This window comes from Acanthisitta chloris, unplaced genomic scaffold (genome assembly GCF_000695815.1).
Source record: "Acanthisitta chloris isolate BGI_N310 unplaced genomic scaffold, ASM69581v1 scaffold7997, whole genome shotgun sequence".
NCBI lineage: Eukaryota > Metazoa > Chordata > Aves > Passeriformes > Acanthisittidae > Acanthisitta > Acanthisitta chloris.
Genome location: NW_008684251.1, coordinates 12399 through 37221, shown reverse-complemented (window position 1 = coordinate 37221; position 24823 = coordinate 12399). Strand labels below are relative to the sequence as shown.

Sequence of the window (24823 nt, the reverse complement as noted above, 5' to 3'; positions counted from 1 at the left end):
ACGTGTTATTCCCACCTCTCAAGTCCCAGTTTCCAGCCCATCCCTCTCCATCATCCACATGTGGAGAACCAAAGGGCAGAACGTTCAGCCGTTCACCCGAAGCAATACACGGAACCAGAAACTCTCATTGACTATTCCCAGGTCTCAGATCCCAATTTCCAGCCCATTCCTTAAGAAATACAGAAGTATTATTATCCAAATGTGGAGAAGCAAAGAGAATATTCAATGATTCACCCAGAGAAGTTTCTTTGGCAGAACCAGAAACTCTCATTGACTATTCCCAGGTCTCAGATCCCGATTTCCACACCATCCCTAAAAAATACACAAATATCCAAATGTGGAGAACATCCAGGTGATGTGCCCAAGGTAATACCTGAAGTTTCTGTGGCAGAACAAGAAACTCTCACTGCCATCACCCCCAGGTATCTCACCCTGACTGCTCTGCCCTAGGCACAGGGACCAAACTGCCTGGCAGGAACTGAGTGTGACGTGCTGAAAACCACGAGACCCTTTGGAGCCTCCAAACCTTCCCCTGCCCCAGCGTGAAAGAAACACATGTGCACCATGGGCAGGTTTTGATATGTATTTTTATTTCCCTGCAGTTTTCACTTATCAAGAACAAGTAACAGGGAAAGTTGTCTGAACTAGTGCATAAACAAACATCCGGAAACACCACTACACGTAGCTAATGTACAAGAACCGTATAAAAAAAGTCACTAAAACACTACACTACCAAGGTGTCCAACGCTTACAGTCAGACGTTTTCCAACCCGTTACTTGCCTTGGAGCCACAGGAAAACTCGCCAAAATGGAAAAGACAATCTTGCCACAACCCTCCCTCCCCCCCACCACCTGGGATGGCTCGACAGCTAGATCCAATAATCCTTATTGCAATGCTAGGTGATGAGTACATACCTGGAACAGCTCCTGGGGGTGCTGCATCCAGGACTGAAGCCGGTTAATGCGCAGAGGCCTCGGAGAAAATGGCATCAGGTGAGAACTGACTCACATCTGCACAGTCTGACCCGTCTCAGACGTGGGATTTTCCTAGTCAGGTTTGGTTTGGTTTGGGGATTTTTTTGTGGGTTTTTTTTTTTTTGTCTCCTGTGGAATTCTTTTTTATAAACTGGTATTATAAATAGAAATATACATTCAAAATATATGGAAAAGTGAGTTACTACATTAAATTTTGCATGTATCGATCCATCCCTTTCCCCTGCACAGTAATAGAAAATACTATTTTGCCTTGAACTTCATATTTGACAGTGAAATGCCACTAAAGTATTTACCAAAAAGTCCATCTAGTCAAATTGTGAAACAAAATGAACCAAGTGAAAACTTTACATTTCCTTTAGAAAAAAATTACAAGAATTTTTTTGTTTCCTAACTATGAATCTTTTAACTTTTTTTTTGTTTGCTTTTTTTTAGACACAAAGTTGGATTTATTTGTACAAGATACAAAATGTAAACATGGCAAAATAAATAGTTAAAACAAGTGATGCAGGATCCCATTTCATGCTCATGATCCCATTAAAGAATTATTTTTTTTTAATCCATTCAGTTGCAAATTCAAGTGCAAAAGCATGATGATGAATATCTACTATTCAAGTAACAGAAATAATATTGATGATACAAATAAACTATTTTACAAGGTAGTGATTTGCCCAATTTTACAAAATGTACATTAGATATCGACTTCATACACGATATACTGAGTCCATTTAGGTCCATGGAGTCCTCTGTGAGCCACAGAGTGGTTGCATTCAGCTGGAGCAGGAAGGAGCAGGTGGTGGGCACAGCTGGGGACACTGCTCTGGGGTTATGTCACCTCCATAGCCACTGTGGTCTCTGCTATGCCGTTCAACCCCAGGCGCTCTGGCTCGTGGTTCTCTCTGCAAGGCAACACCAGCACAGTTAGAGGCACAGCAGAGGAACTCTGACACACTTCAGCACCCACCCCGTGTGCTCTGGGTGGTCACAGAGCTGCTCCCCAGGCCAGGGAGAAAGCTCAACACATCCACCGTGAGCACGACACGGGATGTTCACTCAACAGCTGCTTCTACTGCACTCAGTGCAATCTCTGTGCAGATGACTGCATTTCATCACCAACCACCTGCCTAAATCACAGGTAAGAGAGCTAAAGAGTCTCCAGAAGGACCCAAGTCAGGATACGCCATGAGAAGTAACAGTTATTGTGCTGGAGAACAAAGTGTTGTTAGCATCACAGAACCATCAGGGTTGGAGGAAACCTCTAAGATCATCGAGTCCAACCATTGACCTGTCACTGCTGTAACTCCTAAACCATATTCTCCAGTGCCAGATGCCTCTGCCTCTTAAAGGCTTCCAGGGATGGTGACTCTACCATATCCCTGGGCAACCTGTTCCAGTGCCTGACCACCCTAACAGTGAAAAAATTTTTCCAAACGTCTAATCTGAATCTCCCCTGTCTCATCTTATGACCATTCCCTCTAGTCCTCTCCTTGCACGCGTGGCAGAAGAGCCCATCCCCAGCCTCTCTACAACCTCATTTCAGGTAGTTGTAGTGAGCAATGAGGTCACTCCTGAGCCTCTTCTCAAGGCTAAACAGGCCCCTCAACACTACAACAGGGAAAACATTTCCCTGCCATCCAATCTGACTCTGCCCTGGCTCAGCTTGTATGTTCTAACACAATCCTCCTATTCTGCTTTAGCACTAGTGCAAAAACCTTACTATTTTTCCTCATTATTTACTATTTCCAACTCATCAACAAATGTGACCTTGTTTTTTTAACCATCATACAATCCAGCAGAGACTTAAACCCCAAATATTGCCATTTTCAGCCAGCTTAGCCAACTGTGAGCTCCCACCACTCCTGAGAAACACCTTCTCAGTACCCTGAAATAACAGTGACTGTGTGCAATGAGAATAAACATCTCAGTGCTTGGGCTTCATCATCCTAAGGGTCTGTTCCAACCCAAAAGATTATGATTCTAAGATTTCATCTATCTATAGATGTGAGATCCAGGCTGACACATCTGGTTTGTATTTTGTGTCCCTATAGAACAGATATATCATATGTACACACAAAACAGCTGTGTTCCAGCCTGCACCTCACAACATGTGCACACAAAGTCATGGAGAGAACATGTGCAGAGTCTGATGGAATCTACCCAAAGTGCTGCATGAGAAGGGACCAACTCAAGTGGTTAAAATTGCCATTACAATGGTCATTTCAGGCACAGCACAAGTTCACCAAAACCAGTGGCAAAATCAAGGCAAATGATTTGGGGGTTAAGCTGCAAAATCAGCTCTTCTGGCTTGTCATGGTGAAGGTGCCAGAAGAAATTGTGTCCAGTGCAGAGTTGGGCATGTCTATGGGGAGGACACAGTCCCAAGCTGTGCCAGAGGAGGTGCACACTGGACATCAGGAAGAAGTTCTGCACTGAAGGGGCTGTCAGGCCCTGGAAGGGGCTGCCCAAGGAGGGAATGGAGTCACCATCCCTGGAGTGCTCAAGCAGGATGTGGCACTTAGTGCTCTGCTCTAACTGACAGGTGGTGATGGGTCACAGTCTGGACTCAGTCTTGGAGGTGTCTTCCAACCCAAACAACTATGCGACTTCTGCAGCACAACCACAACTGTGTCCCCACTCACCTTGCTATACTGCTGATGGCACTGCTGGGAGTTACCTTTGGCACTCTGTCCATGCTGGCAGCAACTGTGGCGAGTTTTAAGGCTGTTGGCGATGGCGCTGAAGTCCTTGTGTTGATGTGCACGTTGACAGGAGACACCACACTGACGTTGTTGAGGTGCACCGCGCTGGGCAGGCAGGAATTGTTCATGGGCAGCTGCTGAGGGCTGCTCGTGCACAAGGCTGGGATTAAGTGGTTTGTGGTGGTGTGGCCAACTGTCCTTACGAGCTGTACAGTTGAAATCCCTGGGCTGGAGGATAAAGCCATGTTGGTGGAGTACAAAGTTCTAGAGGTTCCTGGAGACAGATAAGAATTGGTCATTAAAAATATGCCATGGCTTGGATGTGCATAGCCAAAGATTCACAGAACCACGGCATGTTCAGGGGTTGGAATGGAGCTTAGAGCTCATCCAGCCCCAACCCCTGCCCTGGGCAGGGACACCTCCCACCAGAGCAGGTTGCTCAAGGCTCATCCAACCTGGAATGAACACTGCCAGGGTTGGGGCAGCCACAGCCTCCCTGGGCAACCTGGGCCAGTGTCTCACCACCATCACAGGGAAAACTTGGGCCTAAGACCTAACCTAAATGTATCTCTTATTACAATTACATATTTATAAAATATAGATTAGATATAATAATATATACACCCCTCAAAGCATCACCCTCTTGGATCTTAGAGAATTACACAGCTGTGTCTCTCTCTCCTGGCACTGCTCCAGTCCATTGATTTTACACAGTCCTGTTTTTTCTCCCTCTGTTCATTTCATATTACCATTAACCCAGCCTGGCAGAAGGTCTATAAAACTAATCACATCATTAGCTGTTAAAACAACAAATTACTCTAAAAGCCTTTTCTTTGTACTGGCAGTCAAATGCCACATCTCATTTGCCTCTTGGCAAGGTGGCTAAGGGAGGGAGGAGGAGGAGAAGGGCTGGGAAGAAGCCACCAAGGGCTGCACTCCTGCCTGGATCTGGGAGGAATCCTACAGGCAGTGAAGCCTGGAGGCTGCAGTGATGCTACAGAATGACCAGCAGGAGTTGGTTAGGACATTTTTGGCTGAATACACAAGTGAGAAAACAACCAGTGAGTGTATCAACTTTTCCATTTCCTTCTCGAGGTACTTAATGTTCCAAGCCATTGATTTATCTTTTAATTACACGTTCACACCGCCACTCACACTTCTGATCAGAACAGATTACTAGAAGATCAAAGACTGAGAAAGGAAAAATAAACAGTGTTCCTCCAGTGCAAACAGTGTTTGGTAGATTTACATCCATATCAACCACATACACTGGGCAATATCTCAGGCACATGGTGGGATTGTCACAGTGCCCTGGCATGGCAGGAGCTGGACTTGATCCCTGTGGATCCCTTCCAGCTCAGGGTGTTCTGTGACACATGTCACTGCCAACAAGTGTATTATACAACACGACAAACTCGTCAAGGCTGCACACCCAATTCCTTGGTTTGTGTCAGAACTAAGAGCAGCTGCCACTCTCAGCTGTCCCTGGCCTGGGAGCTCTGGGCAGTGCTCACCTGAAGGCTGGACAACACCGTTGAGACTGTTGTGGCTGGTGCTCTGCTCCTTGGTGCCCTCGCTGCGACCCGGGGCAGGGGCACTCACCACGGCCGAGGCAGCGAAGTGTGCGCTGGCTGAGTCCAGGGTCTTGGACATGCAGTCAGAGGTGCTGGAGCCCTGGGGGGAGAGAAACAAACTCCTCATTACCAGTATGTTATGTGTTATTATACAATTAGCTCAGTACTAAATGAAATACGTGTTGGAGTAAGTACCAGAGAATAAATACACCCTCCGTGTGTAATCTAATGTACTCATGATATTCAATGTTTCTCTGTCACGAGGCCGAAGAAAAGCTGGAAATTAGTGTCTGAATGAGTGTTGGGTAAGTCCTCTCAGCACTCAGTTCTCAGCACAACAAATGGCTTTGCTTGTGTTGTTCAGCCTGGGAAGGGAAGGCTCAGGGAAGACCTCAGAGCCCCTTCCACTGCTTCAAGGGGCTCCAGGAGAGCTCAGAGGGACTTGGGACAGAGTCCTGGAGAGACAGGACACAGGGAATGGCTTCCACTGCCAGAGGGTAGGGATGGATGGGATATTGATGAGGAATTGTTCCCTGTGAGGTGCTGAGGCACTGGCACAGGTTGCCCAGAGCAGCTGTGGCTGCTCCATCCCTGGGAGTGTTCCAGGCCAGGTTGGATGGGGTTGGAGCAGCCTGGGCTGGTGGGAGGTGTCCCTGCCATGACAGGGGTGGGACTGGATGAGCTTTAAGTTCCTTCCAACCCATATCATTCTGAGAGTCTGTGATGGTTAAGAAGTTTCCTTGAAGAAGACGACTATGCCTTAAGTTTCTTAAATTTCCTCCTCTCTTTATCTCCAGGCAGCAAAGACACTACAACTGCAAGTCTAGAGATGCTCAGTATTTATGGCACATCCATTTCTCATGGAGTGATTTCTGTCACAGCCTGAGTCCCTCCTCACTCTGGAATCACACACCATCTATCAGTCCAGTTGCTCTGGAAGAACAGTAAGTACTGGGAAGACACCCTGGAATGGCTGAATGTCTCATTCTGCAGTTTTGATTTATATTAACTGAGAAAATGACTTTTCATAGAAGCTTAAAGTGTTTTAAAAATCAAAAATCTGTTCCTTTTGTTTAAACATTGTGGTATTATGTCTTTACACTTCAAAAATGTGTGTCATCTGCCAGTGCAGAATCCCTGATTAACTGAAGGAGAAAACAGTGAGGGGAAGGGACAAATAGCACAAGCAATTGGGTATAAAATGCACAAAGCAAAATACATTTTCCTAGGAATAAACAACAACTTAAACCCCAACTAAACCAATGGGATTTGATGTTGAAACTTTAACTATTATCTCATTCCAAACAGAAAAAAGAACCAAAGGTATTTGTACTGGCTACAGACTAAGTTGCCTTCCAGGCACTATAGAGCCAACTGGAAAAGCATCTTGACCAAAAGTGGGAATAGCTGATCAGAAAAGTGAATATATTCACTGTAGGATTTCACATCTTGACTGGGGTGTTATGTTTATCTTCCAAGAGAGATGCACAACCCTGTGAGGAGAGCATGGGCCCAGCTCTGGGAGCAGTACCTGTGCTTTCGGATGTGTCTGCTGGGAGGAATGCTGAGATTGCTGTTTCTGCTGCAGCTGAGCCAGCTGTTGCCTCTGCATCTGCACGAGCTGCTGCTGATGTGTCTGGAACTGCTCCTCTGTGATGCCCCCTGTGACTGCAGGAAGGAAAGGAAGGCAGTGTTACACAGAACAGACACCTCCACGTGGGGTGGGTCGCACGTGTGTCAGGTGCCTGCAAAGGTCTTCACAGGTTCTCACGTAACGAGAGGTCAAGCTGCATTTTTCTGTTGGGTTCTTTCAGCACTGAATCCACTGGTAACAAAAGAACTCAGAGATTTCATGGCTTTTAAACAGTTTCTATCTTTGGTGGTTTTTTCTCCTATAGCTTTAGGCAGAAGGTTGAAGAAATTGCTTTCTTGGCTTTCAGGAAAGAAATAGAGCCCAAAAATGAGAGCTGAAAAGTGCACTGGGCTGAGCTGGGTGTGCTCTCTCCCAGTGAGCTCCTGTACAACTTCTTATTGTCCCTCCCTCTCTGACACCACACTGGGCTGCCAGAGCAGCACAGCACAAGAGCAGAGCCACAGCTCAGGGACTGGCAGAGCCTCCGTCCCGAACCTCACCCAAAAGGACTAGAAACACACACACTGACAAATTTATTTAAAATTATTTAGCCAATCACGTTCCCATTTCACACCTTTCCTGAAGGATAAACTAATGTCTCACCTGAACAGGATCTTCCCTGCCAATTACTTTTTCACTGGAGTATGAGTTTAGGAGTGCCATAATGAGTCTGTTGATGAGATCAGTGCAAGCCCAGTAGTCTCACACCCAAAACACATGAAGGGAATGGAGTCAGGAAAGCTCTTCTCAATGCTCTCCCCCAAAGAGCTGCACATGTGACAGACTGTAAACGTTGTCAAGTGCTTGAGGTTCAAACCTGATGCAGGCTGATGCTAACCTACAGAACTGAGTTCTCCTACAAGGAAGCAAAGGGAGAATTCACTTCTCAAAGATTCCCATTTCAACAGTTCATCCTGGACTCTGTTGTGCCCCTCAAACACTTGGATTCTGCAGGAATATCCTCTTAGCAAGAGACACTGAGCTGACATGAGACTATGGAGTGATCCATCTTCCAGGGTCTGGCTCTGTCATTGACTTCTTTTAACACTCAGCTTGTCCTGAAATTCCATTCTGAAAAAACACCAACATCAGGACTGTGGCTGCTTAGAAATCAGTAATTAAACTTCTTCTCTACTCTCATTATTAAAACAGGTTTCAATCAGGCTAGGAGAGCACTTAAAATCCAATGACTTAGAGTTACTCCTCTTAGACTCTAGGGATATTGTCATTTCCAGCCTATTCTAAAACCAAATCTATTTTGCATTTAGATTTTTTGCTCCTCTTGCAGATTCCCTCCTATTATTCCAAGCATTTACCACAAAGTTCAGTCAGCTCAACGTGCTAAGTTCCCTTAGCACAGTCTCCTAAAACATGTTGCACTACTAAAGGCAACAGGGCCAGGAACAGCATTATGGACTCTCACATATCCATGAACTTCTTCAGTTCTGAGGGAATAAATTCCTGAACGTGTCTTTGTTTTACATTTAAAAAAATTGAGATCAGATTTACATTCTCTGTTTTCAATGTCCCTTTCCTTCCCAGAAGGACAGAGCCCATGAGGCCATGAAACACTCCACTGCAAGGGTCAGGGGAGGTTACTCCAGATCCCTCACTCTGCCCTCACGTCTGGAGTTCACTCAGCTCACTTCCCACCATTCCCCCAAGGTCAGGCTCAACTCAGCCTGGTTATAAACCACATGTTCATTAGTACATTTAATATCACTTGCTTCTGCCAAATCAAACAACTTGAAGGGTCCTAGAGAAAAAAAAAGAAAAAAAAAAGAGCAGTTTTCTCATTTCTCCCATGTCCCAGGGCAGCTCTAAGGGCAGTTAAGGGCAAGGGCTCTGCAGCTTCCACTGCTGAGTACGAGGAGTTTGATTCAGCCCAGCCTGATGGGACTGAGGGACTGCAACACACCAGGGCACAAAGTCACTGTCAAATTAAGCCTCCCAGGTTCCTCCTCTCCTGGACAGCTCTGGCTTGGATTATGTCACTTCTCTTAGGATTTCAAGGCTTCAATCAAAGATCATCTTTCAGGCTGCCCCAAAAGTGGCACTTCATTCATGACTTCTACATTTAATGCTGGAAAAAATACCTCTAAAAGGGTAAAGTTTGTTCCATAAGCAAAATTCCTCAACTGGGACTACCATCAGCTGCAGCTGTCCTCTGTATCTGGGGACATGCTTTTCCTATTTGGGGCTCTTAGAACATAAGCAGGAGTAAATTAGCTTGAAAAATTGGTTCTTTATTTATGCACTGAGTAGGTATTTCGGAGCAAGGACTAGTCACACATTTTTAAATGAGTCTCTGTTTGCACTGTGCATTTTGAAGGAAAACCAGAGGAAGAGTTGCTTTATTAATGCAGCAAAAAATAGAATGCAGAGGTCATTTTAAATACACTTGTGCACCAAATAAAAAAAGAAAAAGGGAAAAAAAATAAAAATCAAAGCAACTCCAAGTCTTCCCTAAAATAAAATCGTAACAAGAACAACATAACCAGTTCAGGTGCTGACAGTATTTCCTCTGGAGGCAACTTTCTGCTCAGGGATGCCTCATCTACATGCATTCCTCAGGTGACTTCTGAAATTATAACACAAGTTTATTACTACTCCTCCACAAAGTGGCTTAGATCCACCACATTTGGTTTTATGCATTTTTAGCTGTTTCTCTACAGTCTCTCCCATCAGTAAATGCTTACTTCTCTATCCTAAAGTTCTCTTTCCTATACAGTGCAAACCAGTTCTGGAGATTTCACGCATCTCCAACCTTTCTCCTTCACTCACTCCTTCATATACTACTCAAATGAGATAGATCAGCTTCCAGCCCAAAATATTCTCCTGGTAGACTCCACCCAGAGAAGAACTCAAAGCTTCAAAGTCCTACATCCAGACAATCCTGAAATAATTGCCTGATATTTACCATATTATCCTGAAAGAAAAAAAATGCCTGATATTTACCATATTATCCTGAAAAAAAAAAAAATAAAAAATCAACCAACTTAACCTAAAACTTCCTGAGCAACTTCCCATCCCTTGGTGTCATCACTCGTGGACACAAAGTCCTGTAGCATCTCTTGTTCTTGTTACATAGAGAGCTACAAGCAAACTCCTTGTTGTTCCTGACAGTCCTTGGAACAGTTTCACATCCTGAGTTCCTTTCTCTCTCCTGCACTTGCCTTAACCAGACATCTCCTGATGCTTATCAACCACCCCAACACAGAAATGTCCCTACACCTCTAACTCTCCAGACCAAGTTCATCCAAAACAGTAATTTTATACACATATAAACCAAGGCCAAAGCACATTCTTTCTATCTGTTCTCTTCATGCAAATCTTTCCACAGGAGAGAACAACGTAAAGGTTGTAATGCCTACACTGAGAAGCCAGAGAAGTGTTAGGCTGGAATAAATACTCTGTGCTTCTATCAGAACATTTAATCTGTGCACACCAATTCCAGAGGTGACTGAAGGTTAGATACCCACTCCTGCAACTGAGTTTAGGAGAGAAGGAGCCTCCTACAGCCACCCACAGCTGACATGGCAATTAGAGCCAGCCTGTGGTACTGTTAACTCTCCTGGTTTATGGACTCCGTGCAGACAGGGTAGAGCAGGGATGTAACTCTGGTGCTCTCATGCCTGGGAGGTCTCTCTTGGCACACCTCCAGTTGTGCAGCTTTTCAAACAATCACACGATGAGGATTCTTGAGAAAAACTTGAGCAATTCCAACTCCAGCACATGAAGCAAGAGGTGCAAAGACCACTGATGGAAGCTTCTATTCCAACTTCAGTGCTGATGCTAGCAAAGGGTCTACAGGGATCAGGAATGCTGAGGACACTGTATATTCTAGAGAAGACACACCAGGAACTTCTTCACTTATCATTCCCTTAATGTGTGACCGACTGTCCTGATCCTCTGGAGCTCCTGGGGCATAAAGTCAAAGGGTAAGAGTTGGCTGAAGCAGCTGTTAGAGCTCGAGGTGACATTAAGGGGATAAGGCAACTTCCCTTCAAACTTACTCAGTGGCTGACGATTTGCTGGAACATTAACAGCGCAGGAGCATCACTGGATGCTTCCAGTGTCGATACTTTATGGACACAAAGTGCTGCTTTCAGACCTCTGCCTGCCTGCCCAAGGCACTTAGGAACTCAATGCAGGGCTTTTCTGAGTCAAAAAGACAACAAAAATGCAACACACCGACTCACCAAGAAACCAACAGCTTTCCCTTCACACCCACAAAGAGCATCTGTCTTTGCTCAAACAAGGTTAGACCAATTACAGTCCTTAAGGCACAATTACACCGAAGCAACTGCTAATGGGAGCAGAATCCCTGCTTTGAATAATGCATGTTTGGATCCAGCACTCCAAGATCCCGTGGGAAGTGAAACAAAAGCAGGAGGAAGAGGAGTGTTTGCAGGGAATTTCTGTGTATTAGTGTCTGTGGTTTAGGTACACCTCAGTGCTGAAGTCACAAGGAAAGCCACTGGAATTCATGACTCCAGGCTCCAGAAGAATTCAAATCCTGGCCTACCTGATATGCCATTCTTGCTGGTGTTCAATAAAGCTACAGATGCTGCAGAGACTCTTTTGCTATTCACAGTCTGCCCTGGTTTCCTTGAGGTACATTCTTCGCTCTCGCTGTCCTGGGGAGTTAGTAGCCTTGGCTGAAAACACTGCAGTCGACATGATCTGATATTGCTTAGGATTTCAGGAAGGGACAGTCTGTTTTCACAAGGTTTATTGGAAGCATTGGTCCGTGAAAAATTAGAAGAAAAGTCTAAAGTCTGGGAAGAGCTTGAAAAACTGTTGAGCATTTCGGGGTCAATCTGCCTCAGGACAGGATCATGCTCTGTGGCGATTCGGTCCATGATAACCCTGAGCAGAAAGGAGGAAACACGTTAGTTCAACTCTCTCTTTAATCCTTAGAAGGGAAATGAAGAGCAAAAGTGACCCAACTGTACCTTCCACCCCTGCCAATCCGTCTCCTTGCAAATCCTATACACCTCCTTGGAATTGTAAGGGTTGTAAGGCAATGCCTGAACCTCAGTTTGTCCAACTCTGCCAATTCCGAGTTCTCGCACGAAGAGTTCGTTTGGTCCAAACGAGGCTGGAAAGAAACAAAGGCAGTTTTACACTCCCTTGGGGTGGGATTGATCAGGGCACTCCTGATCAGCACACACAGGGCAGGAAAGGCTGAAGGTGCCCACAGATATGTCAGCTGAGATGAGCTCTGAGGCCTCTCTGAACCCACACCCGCCTGGGATTCTTTGACTCTCAGGCAGAAATGCTCTGTGCTGCTGGAATGTCCTCTAGGACAAGTTAATTAATATTCAATATCAATTGCTGTGATCAGATTAAATCTGCAACCACAGTCAATCCATCTGCATTAAGACCTAACCAAAACTCCAATGGCTTTGGTAGTTAAAACCAAACAAAGTCTGACACACTCGGGCTGTCAAATAACCTGCTAACAACAATGGAGAAGGAACAGGGAGGAGTGAAAATACAAGTTTTCAGTCATCTCAACTTCTTTTAGCAAAGAATAACTCACAAGCCAAGGGAAAAGAGAAAGAGGGATAAATTCTAAGCCTGAGGGAAGCTTCAGCTAACCTCCCCTAAGGAGCAACAGTGATGTTCTTGCAGCTGCAATCTCATGTTTCTCAATGTATCTACAGTTTGCACCAATCTCAAAAGAAAATTTCACTTAACTATATGGAAAATATTCACCACAGATTAAACCTTTCTGCTTCACCAGCAGACTCCACTCCGTGCCCTGGCAGGATCCCCCAGCAGCTCTGAGAACTGGGACAAGTGGGAGCTAATGAGCAATATGAGCTGGGAAGGGAAGATGTGCTAAGAAAACTGAAGGGACAAAAATAATCTTCTCCTTCTTAGTGAATTGGTCTGCAGGAAACATATTATGCCATTGTATCACCTTCAGGTAACTAAAGGGGAACAGCACAATGAGAGTAATTCTTGTGAAGAATGAAAATGATTGTGTTTGGATTCACCACATCAAGGCCGGGGTGGTGAGAGTGGGAGCAGCAGAACTGTGCCACCAGCACTATGCCCACCCAGAAGTAAAGCCACCCAGAGCCCCACACCAAACCACCACACTGACCACCAGCCTTACAGCGTAATACTGGCATCCTGCTCGTCTCCTGAACGCACAGGGTCCATCAGGATCGTTTTCTTCTTCTGCTTCTGACACTGGTGAGGGTACCTGGGCCAGACAGAACCATCATTCTCCCAACTGCCACCTTCGGGGCTGTAGTTTTATTTACTAACCAAGTTTGTATTTGTGTAATACCAACTGCCACATTAAATGCAGCTTCTCAAGGCATAAAATATAGTTCATAGGATCTTTTAAACTGCCCAACAGAGTTGGACAGGCCAAACTGGGCAAACAACTGACAGTTGTACCTTGAGAACACTGCGACGGTGCACCCAGGTGTGTGTTACCTGTGGGAACTCATCCTCATCCGAGCTGTGGAAGTCATACTGCTTGATGTCACTCTTGCTGAGCACAGGTAAGGGCTCGGCCAAGGGCTGCTGAGGAGTCACCACACACTCCAGTTTGGGTTTCTTCAGGTACTTCTTCTTCTGGCGTACGACGTCAGACACCTCCTCCTTCAGAGAGGAATGATGGGGATGCTGGTTGGGACAACAGACAAACCATCTTAAATCAGGCACGGGAAGAGGAAAGGTTAATTACTTCAAGGTATCACTGCTTATCCTCCAAAGCCTCTCAACGTGCAGCACCTGCAGACATCTCCATCCCTGGGAGTGTTCCAGGCCAGGCTGGATGGGCCTTAGGACACCCTGGGCTAGTAGAAGGTGTCCCTGCCCAGGGCAGGGGTTGGAATGAGACTTTAAGGTCCTTTCCAACCCAAACCACTCTGTGATCCTATGATGTAAAATTTATCCTAAACATTAAAACCAGAACTTGACCTCTTTCCAGAAGTTTGTTAATAACCAAAATGACTCCCCAAGAGGCTTTGCAGTACACTCAGCACATTGTAATTGGAATTCCTATTCCAATTACTTCCTGAAATCTCATTTTTCTATGGCACTTTCAAGTTTCTGAACTGCTCTGATACATTCAAAAACCAATCTGGTTTGTTTCATGTCTTTCACACAGTTTATACACCAGAACAGCTGTAATGGTATTAGGTTTGGCTATTGAAGCTGTTACTAACATGAACCCTCTGTAGTGAGCAACTCCATCAACATCACACTGCTCACTCAAACACAAATGTTGCTGAACTTCTAAGCTTTCCTTTAAAAAGGAGATTACTGCTCTTGCAAATTTCTCCATGTGAAGGAGAAATTGGTGCAGTTTTGAGCAAGTGTTTCAGTTTACCCCAAATTTCCACTCAGCAATAACTGTCTGCCTGGAAGTAACTCCAGTAAAGATGCTCAGAGGGAAAACACGAGGAATGCTGGAATTCCTGGCAGAGAACCAGAACCAGGGAGGGTTTGTATGGAATTCCAGGACCACTAGGTGTCGCGGGTGCTAAGTACAACTTTGCAAAGGTCTCCAACTCTCAATCTTACCTCCAATGCTTTGTAACTGGTATTGAAGGTTACATCCTCAAAAACACACCTAAACTCGAGGTTAGGTACATCCATGGGAATGACGAATCCAACAACAGCAGCAAAAATCATACCTTGACTTTACATTCTTGAACTTTGTGATGATTTCCATTATGGAGAGCTGATGGAGTTGTGCTCATCTCTTTTTCGGGTCTATTAAGCTTCACCTCGTTGAGGATTTCACCTCCGTAATCACCCAAGTGGTACCTCAAAATAAACAGGATTCAAACTATAAAACTGCATTTCCACAGGGAAGTGTCTAAACAACACAAAACAGGTGAAGAGTCTGTATAAACCCTTTTATTTAGCCTCTGAAGGGATGGTGCTGTACAGGCCTTCAGCCATACAACCACAGAGAAACTCAGAGATGTTCCAAACCCACTTAAGGAGAGTTAAACCCTTGGGGTTACCTTTTCTCCACAACTTCCAATGTTAAATGCAACAATTCACGTTTTGTTTTCTCCCTCCTCTTGATCATCTCCAGAATCGTTATGGCTCTGCTGAACTCCCTCCTCAACTTCAACATCTTCTCGTAAGACGCTTCATCGTTCTTTCGGTTCTGGTGAGAGATGAAACCAATTCCAAGTTAACAGCAAAACCCACGAGGCACAAACGACAAAACTAAAGCTCCACAGAGCTGCTGCAGGTGAGACTCAGGAGGATGATCCAAAGCAGCTTCTCCTGAAGCACATCCTATTTGGAAAACAGAGCCACAAAAAGCAAACCAACCCAATTTTGACAAGTAAGCTGAGAAAGGACTTCTCAGCCAGTTTCCCCCAAGTTTTGACTGCTGAGACTCCATATAAACCCACTGGAAGTTCAAGCCCTGGTTCCCAAAACACTTCTCCCACTCTGATTCCACACACAGCATATGTGTATGGAATGTGGACATGTGTACAACCTTGACATAAACTAAGATTTCCTAGTTCAAATCGCTTCATGCTACAAATACCAACACTGAACTATTCACTCCTCGGCAACTGGAAGATCATTTTCCCCTTTTTCACCGAAAGGGAAGTTTGTAACTTAGCAAGTCATAGAATCACAGAATTTTAGGGGTTGGAATGGAGCTTAGAGCTCAGCCAGCCCCAACCCCCTGCCCTGGGCAGGGACACCTCCCACCAGAGCAGGTTGCTCAAGGCTCATCCAACCTGGATTGAACACCACCAGGGTTGGGGCAGCCACAGCCTCCCTGGGTACCCTGGGCCAGTGTCTCATCACCCTCACAGCTGCTGTTTGTGTGCCAGTGCCAACAGACACTGCTCTGAGCTTCAGCACAGACAGCAAATTGTGCTGGATTGATTCCTGTCACTGCAGGACCTGAAGTGACAAACTGAACCCAGTGAAGCCTGACACATTACCTTTCTTGTCTGCATCTTCTCAGTCCTCCTGCGGAAGGCCACGTAGGGGTCGTTGTTGGTGGAGCCATCCCTCTTCTCCTGCTTGATCTGGGGGATCAGGGATGGCCCTCGGCAGTTCTTGCGCTTCCTCACCCAGTAGTCATACACTGCCTTGATCAGGTAGTCATCCTCATTCAGCAGCAGCTTGGCTTCCTGGAGGGTTACGAGCTGAAAGGGAACATGGGCAAGGTGCAACTGAGATGGGGTGGAGGCAAAGTCACAACACATTCTCCTCCTGTGCACTTTGAGTGTACAATTCTTTTCTAGCACAGGAATATCAACACATTTCTTTTAAAAAATCTCCTCTGCCTGGAGTACACAGCTGGAGAAGTTAACCTGACCCTGTGTGCCTGTTCTCCCCTGCAGATGGAGAGTCCCTGTACTCCCTGGTTAAACCAGGTACCAGGATGCCCAGGAGGAATGCCTGGAACCCCTCCCTGGCAGGGAAGGCATTCCTACCAGCAGCCTTCAGCCTTTCTGAGGGGAGGCATGTCAACTGCAAGGGAACTGTGGAGCAGCCCCAAGTGGCATTCAAGAGCACTATAGCCCCATGTGGGGAAGGAATCTGCCAGGCAGCCAAGCTTCCTTCTTTCCCAGGCTCCAAAAACCTGTGAGAGTTGTTTTTACCTACAGGAATAAAAACCTCAAATCTTTATTTTATAATAGCATCTTGCAGTTCTTAAATTTAACTTCATTCCTCAAGCAATGAAAGGTGAAACCAGCATAAGGATGAAAATCCATCTTGGAAAGTGATAAACCAGAACTGCCTGAACTGAAAGCCAAAGCCCTAAGCAATTCAAGTGTGTGTTCAACAAGCATCATCCTATGTATTCCCTCATTTTTTTCCTTCACATCCCAATTGCTAAAGAGTACTACATCTTTACCTTGCTGAAGGGAAAGATTTACCTTGTTAAAGCTGCTCTAAGATGCAGCAAACACAACACTTTGGCCTCTTAACACATAGCACTCACCTAAATCAGGCTGAGGCACTGAGGCAGAGCAGCAATGGACTCTTCACTCCCACAAAGTCTCCATCTCTGAGAAAACACCCATTTCAAACTTGCCTTTCAGAAACTGATCCCTCAGATGCAGTTTTTGAGTAATATTTTGGGCTTTAAGACCCTTCTCTACACCAGAGTTTCCTGGAACACCTCAGGAAGTGACTTAAACCTATGGTCTCCTCCCGTGTAGCAGAAACTGCAAGGGCCCAGTCCTAGAACTGATCGTTGCACTGTCTGTGCTTCTAAGTTTCTAACTCTCAAACCTCAACTGAAGTCACTGCCCACCAGAACGAAGTGAAACAAAGAATCTGGAGATGTTTATAGTCAAATCTATACACCCAATGATCACCACAAGCTTCTCCATTCCAACACAGGCAAAACAAGCTGGAAGTTGTCCTCTTAGCACACTGGTCAGGCAGCAATGACATTTGTGTCACTGCAGACACATACACTTACCCTGCTAGCAGGAAACGAAACACCCACCAGAACCACCCCACCAGGAAGCTCAGCAACCAAAACACCTCCAGCACAGCACAGTACCTGGCTAGAACTGGCTTTTTCCAGCCTGTCAACCATGATCTCGAACTGCAGGGGCTTGATCTCCATCTTCCTATTCAGCCTGTTCAGTAAGGTCTCATCCTCCGAGTCCATGTCGTAGTCTGGCTGCTCATTGTCCAGGTTGAAGGCTGAAACAAGAACACACACACCAGGAATTGAGCTGTCCGGGAAGAACATGCTAGGGACACACAGGAGTACCAGAAATGGGGAAGTAACAGCAGTTAGAGGCTGTTTTCTCCAGCTTCCAATGTGAAGGGACTCTGGGAAGTCTCATTTTAAGTGGCATGAAGGGAAAAAAGCTTCAGTTTAAAACATTATCAAAACTTCAATATAAGCTTACAAAACAACAGAGATCCTTCTTCATGCTGTTACAATACAGTTCCTCCAGAATATCCAGGAAGATTCTTAACAACTACGGTAATTTTCAGCCAAATTCCAGACCTGGAGAAAAAGCAATTGCACTGATGTCCCAATATAATTCCAGCTGCCCATTTTAAGTACTTCAACAAACCTGGATCTTAATGTACCTAATAGGCTAAACTTTTCCCTTTCTCTTAACGTAACTGCAAAAATGCTTCACCAATCCTGTGGGAATTGTTCCTTTTCCTCCAAAACCAACTCTAGATGTAGAGCCTGAATATTCCTCCAGACTCTCCAAACAGGAAGTTCCCAACTTCTCAGCAAAACTCATGTCTCTATTACAGATTGTGCTAATTATTTTCCATACCTGACAATGTTCCTGGTCCTACTAAAGGCAAAGGAAGTTACCATTCAGCTAACATAGCACAAACAGAATTTTATGAAGAATATGAGCTGTATATGACAGGAAGAATCCTTAATAGGAAATACTAATCGTACCTCATAAAAGCTTCAAGAGGTGACACAGCAGCCACAACACCCCAAACAATTCAATCAGCACATTCCTGCATTAACAGCAGTGAGAACTTGTTGAAATGCATTCTACTCTTAAACAGACAAACAGCACTATCTTATCTTTATGCTCTTGCCTTGAGGCTCTACCTGATCCCCAGCTCACAAACCTCTGCTGTGAGCTGCCCTGTGTGCTTCGAGAGGACCTTAAACCCAGAACTTGGGAGACCAAAGAGAACCACTAGAGACCATGTGTAAAGCAGGTTACACTCCATTCTCTCCAGTCAGATGGTGAGTGGTGCAGTTGTGTCTCAGCCTAGCCCAGCACCACTCTCTGTAATCCAAGGCAGCAAATGAGCTGAACCACCACTAGCACTGATCTCTTTGGTTATGCATGACAGCTCAGCCAGATGCAGCTGAGAAGTGCTAGCAAGCAGCCCCTCAACACCTTCAGCTCAAACGGGTATTCCCAGAGGAGACAGTGCCTGACTGAACAAAATCAGACAGGCTCAAGTGAGAGGCAACCGGGAGACACCAAGACCAGCAAGAAGGAAAAGAAAGTCCAACCATTCCATTGCCAAGTGCCTTGAAAGACTAACCACTCTCAGAACACACTGGATATCAGAAGGCAAGATCTCCATCTCCAAGAAGGAAGGCACTGGCAACACCTCCAGTGACTGTGGTGCACCTCAGCTGGACTGGAAGCAAGGGTGTCTCTCTCTCCTTTGCAGTCCAATATTTTGACAAACAAGATGACAAGATAAAAGGTATCCACCATGTACTTGCCAGGATCACCACACATCAAACCAAGGCAGTCTCATTTTGTTAAGCAAACCCCATCATTACTATGAGGGCAGCAGTAGCCCTTGCCACACATCCTGCTTTCCGTGCCTTCCAGCAAAGCTCTCCTGTTGCTAGCAATGTTCTCCTACTACGTGTAATGACCTGTAGATATCAATGTACTTCCCTTTCAAAGAGGTTTCATGTTGGCTGCAGCTTAACGACACTAAAGTGATGGGAGCAGAACTTGCATTCCAGCTGCTTCAATACACACAGGACACCAACAAAGTCTCAGCAGCCTGTGAGGTGTGTGAGCCCCAGGAAACACGAGGCCACCACTCCTCCCTTGGTGTTAGCCAACCCCAAGCTGGCTCACCACAGCTCTGGGACTCTCATGGCAGTGTCCTCCTACCCTGAAGTTCATCTACCACTGCTCCCTGAAACACTTTCAGCAACATCCTCCATCACCAGGTTTTTCCAAGCCCTGAGTGAGCTGTAATTGTTCCAGAAAGAGCCATTTTTCACCCTGGAGTTGGCCTGCAGCATGGCAGCTTGCTGGCTCCAGAAGTGTCAGCAGGCCCAGGTGGTTTATGTGCCATGTGATACAACCATCCATCACCCCCTTGTTCTGCCCATGCCATGGCAGCAGGGGCAGCTGCTCACTTGTGCCTGCAGGAGCTGCTGAAGAATGAGGCTCAGCTCCAGGGAGCACCAGGTGTAGGGACAACCACTCTGTCAGTTCACACAAAGACACCTCCTGGTCACTCCTGGGGGATACTCACAACTGACCGATGGATCTAGGGTTCCTCCTCTGAAAAATGTGCAGTTCTCCACTCTGCATGTCTCACTGTGGGACAGGTCCTGCTGATCCTACCCGTGAAGTTTACTCTAGGAATGCTCAGGATTTGCTAACTGCTGCAGCAAACCCAACACCCCAGGTCACATCTCTGCCACTCCAACCACTCCTGACAGCAGTACCTGCCAGAGGGATTTCCTCCAGTTTACTCCAGCTCCCTCAGGAACTGAGCTCACACCAACTTACACAAACCCCATTTGTTTCACAGTTAAGTTACACTGAATTGGGTTTCACTTTGCTACACTAACTAATTTCATTTAGCTAACTAAATTCAGGCTGTGGTTCCACACATTTTAAGGAATTCCCACTGAACCCAGCAGTTCCCCTGGCTTCCTTCCCCAGCAGGCCACATTCCTACCACCCTTGTGCCAACAGCAGCACTGTGCCACCAGCCAGGGCAGGAAGCTGATAACGCAGAGGTTCACCTAACCAAGAACCCACAAGATAAGCTTTGTGCCAGATCACTCCCTGGAGTGAGCTCACCCCGAGCACAGCTGCCACCAGGAAGGCACTGGCAGCAGGAACAGAGTGGGCAGTGCCATCCCTGACAGCAGCACACAGACCTGTGCCCACCAAGAGCCACACCAAGGTAACCTAGAACCAGATGCAGACTGACAGCAGATCAAGAACCACATGCTGGGAAATATATCCAAAGGAGCAGCAAAGAGCAGCTGGATGGCAGGTCTGGCTGGGGCAGAGCTCCCTGCACACAGACACCTCAGCAGGGAGGAATCCTGCAAATCCCTGTTTGACACATCCCACCCACAGCCTGAACACATCCTGCTCCACATCCAACAACGTGGAACAATGAAAAAACACAAACTCAGACACATGAAATGCACACACTTCACTTGTTCTTTTAATTTCAAGGTGACTAAACAAATAACTTCTTATATATTATAAAATAATCTTCATTAAGTGTCCCTAACATTAACAATAAAAATCACTTTGCTTGGAATAACTGGTCTAAATAACAGAATTCTACGGTAAAGTTAAAAATATTAACATCTTGGGCTCCCAGATGAGCAGCAAAACATCATTTGCCAGAAATAACCACCAGTAAGTAAGGATTACAGTCTGTGGCCTCTTGGCATCCACCAGTTTACATAACTTCCCAGGCCAGAGTGGGTATTGTTGCTCTTTGTGCTTTTAGCATTAAAGCAGAATTTCTAAGCAGTTTATGCAGCATAAAGCTGCCTTGTGTCACACCTACTCCAAGCAGAGCATGTGGGAAAAATGATCTTGGAGCAGTATCTGATGTTTATCTTCAGCTCAAATACCTCCTGTAATTCTGTCCAGAAAGACTGTGAGTCTCGACAACACAAAGAATATTTTGGCATAATATATTTAACACTTTTAGACATGTTTATTAACAATATTTACAGTGTTTCTGGCAGTGTCCAACACAGAACAGAATAAAACACACTCCTCAATCAGCAGCTTCATTTCAGCTAATTCAACCTGCTTTGCTTGCAGGTTTTTTTCCTCAATTTCCTTTAGCTCATTTCTCACATCACCACTATGGTCTCTTATCATATCACAAAGGACCTTGAGTGTGTCAGCTCCAAACATCTCCTATTTTGTAAATAAATGGAAAAAACAAGAGATTTCACGTTGGTGAGAAATGATGCAAGGATGAAATCAATGAATCTAAGGGTGTGCTACCCAGACAACTCCTGGGAGGAGTCCAAGTCATGAACTAACCACCTAAACCACATGCTGCAAAGGACAAACATGACCTGAGTGCCAAGGAACAGCACAGCTATAAGAGTGTCACTCATCAACAGAACATCAAAGTGCTAAAATTAACCCAGAGACCACAAGTTTAGATGAACAGCAATAACAAGCTAAACTCACACAGAAAAAAACATCTCATTTTACCTATAAAATCAGCCCAGAGCAGGGAATTCTTCAGTTTTAGCAACACTCCAAGAAAAATACCTGTTAGCCATAGCTCAGGACAGATCCAGTACACAGCTACAACTCCACTGCTAGCACAGCTCACTGACCTGCAAGAACTCCACTAGGAGCAGCAGAATGAGGGCTGATTTCATTACAAAAACTCTTCTGGTTTATTGATCTCCATTTATACACACCTGGGAGCTATCAGGCATTCCCAAGTCATTCAGAGAGCACAACCACCTCTTCCACTCCCTGCACCAGTACAAGCACTGAGGAGCCAGCCAGGCTAGTTCAGCTACCCCTCCTGGGGATTAGGAAGACAAAACCCAGGAGAAGAGAGGCTGGATCAGCAATGCTGGATGCCAGGAGATGGGACAAAGCTCACCAGCCACAGCACATGGACACACAGCACCAGCACAGAGCCCAGAGACAAACACAGCAGGAAAACCCTCACATCCCCCATCAACCTGAAATCCTTTCACAACTTGAGAAGATCTTGCAATTGACATACATCATTCCCCCCCTGGATTTCTGAGCCCTTCCCACTCCCTGAATATTGTAGCAACTTTGTCCTCAGGGCTGTGAAGATAGCTCAGGTTAGCCAAGGGACACATGGACACCACATCACCACCCCAAGAGTCTGAACTTACGCTGGATGTGAATGAACTGCTTTGGTTGCTTGAACTCTCCTTTGTACAGACGATTGTAGTAGTTGACATTGCTCTCTGCTTCCGGCACTGGGATGACCATGCTCTCCTTCTTTTCTCTGAACACCTGCTGTGCTGAGATGGCTCGTTGCAAATGATGTTCCTGCAGGAGGAGAAGGCAAGAGTTGGTTTAGTTAGGTATTGGTGTACAGAAGTACAGACAAACACATCACCCTTTTCTCCTGCTGTTCTCCAGGACACCCAGGGGACAGGGGTGAGGCCTTGCTGCTTGCTGCCAGCACACAGTGTGCTCTCCATCATTCAGTGCATCGTGGGGCTCCTAGCCCATGAGTGCCTCAGAGCTGCAAAGGGATGAAGAGATCCCTTTGTCCAGGCACTAGCTCACACCTTCCACCAGACTGGGAAAAGGCATTCAAACTGTACAAAACAACCTCAGTACAAAATCAGGGCTGCTGAAACCCAAACCTGTGAGAAGGTATGGAAGATTAGTCCTTTAAAGGACTATAAAGCGAAAAGAACAGTTAATTCCATCATTCCTGTCTGCCCAGCAGTCCTGACCAATTCCTTTAAAAGGTCAGGTAGGTAAGAGCAGCAGAAAAAGGAGTTCTCACAGAGTAACACCTGAAAAGCACAGACTGCCTGAACAGCTACCATTTCATTCTATTCTTACGGGAGTCACAATTCCCACAGAATCGCTTCCAGTGAAATAAAAACCAAAATAAATGTAACAGCTCACAAAGATTTTTTCACACATAACTATTAGTTAACTCGGTGAAACACATTTGCTGCTGCAAGTCAGAGCTAACCTTTAACTCCTCTCTTAGAAGACTTTCCAGGAATACTCATGTTGAACTTCAAACACTACAAAAACACCTCAAGCCAGGACTCCAAATGCCTAAGTTGGCACCTGCTGCCTGCTGAGTGTCCAGGGAAGGGCAGGAGTGGCAATTCCCCACCAGGACAAGATCTTAAATCCACACAACCATTTGGGAAAGTTAATCCAAGATCCAGACCACAAATGGGAAGCAGACAGGGTTTTGGTACCATGCCACACAGGGGACTCTGCTACACACTCTGGAATTTCTCTCCAGAACAGGATTTCTTCCCCTCTCATTCTCCAGAAAGGTGTTTAAAAACAGGGCAGTGAATGAAAACAAACCTTAAAAAAAATATGTAAATGACAGTTAATAAATTACTCCCTCTTAAACATGAAGATCTCGCAGGAAGGCAAATAATGCAATTCCTGCAGAATTAGAATACGACAGATCAGTGAGTGGAAGAGCAGCTCTGGGAAGCTCCTGGAGCAGATGAAGCAGCATTAAATCAATCTATCAGGCTCCCAAGTGAATGCCACTGGAATTAAGACTAGCATGCAATCACAGAGCTGCTGTGATCTGCTCCAGTTCCTCCACACTGAGTAAATCTGTCACTCCACCACTGAAATGTGTCTTGGAGAGCTTCGCAGTGCTGAGTAATTCAGCTGAACACAACTCGTTTCATTACCGTGGTGCTTTCAGCTCATGTCCCTTGAGTTGTCTACGAAGTCAACACCACAGTACACACAACTGCTGCTGGGGTCATCTGTCCAACCCACTTGAAGGGATCTCCAACACCAGACAGTAGCCACGACTTGGTCAAGTCCTGAAAACATCAGTTTTCCACAATAATCTGTTTCCAGGACATATTAACTCTGTTTTGCCAGAAGTAACACAGCAGTTCCCTCAAGAGTAGCTACAACCAGAGCTTTCAGCCACTCTGGCAACCACTGACAGATTATCTTAGTGTTCCTCAGCATCCCTGAGAAATCTGGGGACAGGAAAGAGCATTCCAAGAGTGTCCTCAGCAAAAGCAGTGAGGCAGAACACACAGCAACCAAAGCTCAAAACACCTCTTGGCTCTGTAGCCCAGTGCACTGTGCTGATGGGGACCTCAGGCTCTCAGGGGTTGCAAGGTGTAGTAAGCCTACCAAGGGTTCCCAGGGAAGAGTCTGGCAATGGGTGTTAGCGCTCACTCTACTAGAAAAAGCCTTGAAGCTTCAGCCTTCCAGCACAAGTTTCAGCCTCCAGCAGTGTTACTGTCACTCCTCAGAGAAATAACCGATGTAATTCTTCAGCCCTCACATCTTTCTGCCAAACACGAAGGAAAATACACATTTTAAACCACAAATTTTAACTCCTGAAGCCACTCTGTTTAAACAGACTGCAGATTTTTCTATCAACGTGGGGCTAATTAAATGGCTTTATTAAACCTGAAAGTGTTTTTAAAGACAGATTTATTACCTGATTTACCAACACAT

The 24823-nt window shown here is 45.6% G+C and overlaps 1 protein-coding gene across 1 annotated transcript; it reads right to left on the bottom strand.

Moving 5' to 3' along the window:
- Positions 1-1093: 1093 nt before the first annotated feature.
- On the bottom strand, positions 1094-22663 carry EPC2 (enhancer of polycomb homolog 2 (Drosophila)). The gene is made up of 13 exons (XM_009079264.1): positions 22510-22663; positions 17434-17579; positions 15854-16060; positions 14903-15051; positions 14567-14699; positions 13359-13550; positions 13030-13119; positions 11858-12003; positions 11428-11771; positions 6798-6934; positions 5207-5366; positions 3633-3966; positions 1094-1892 (listed from the first exon to the last, which is right to left on the bottom strand). The coding sequence occupies exons 1-13, from the start codon at positions 22607-22609 to the stop codon at positions 1820-1822; spliced, it is 2211 nt and encodes a 736-aa protein (XP_009077512.1). The 5' UTR covers positions 22610-22663; the 3' UTR covers positions 1094-1819.
- Positions 22664-24823: the final 2160 nt, after the last annotated feature.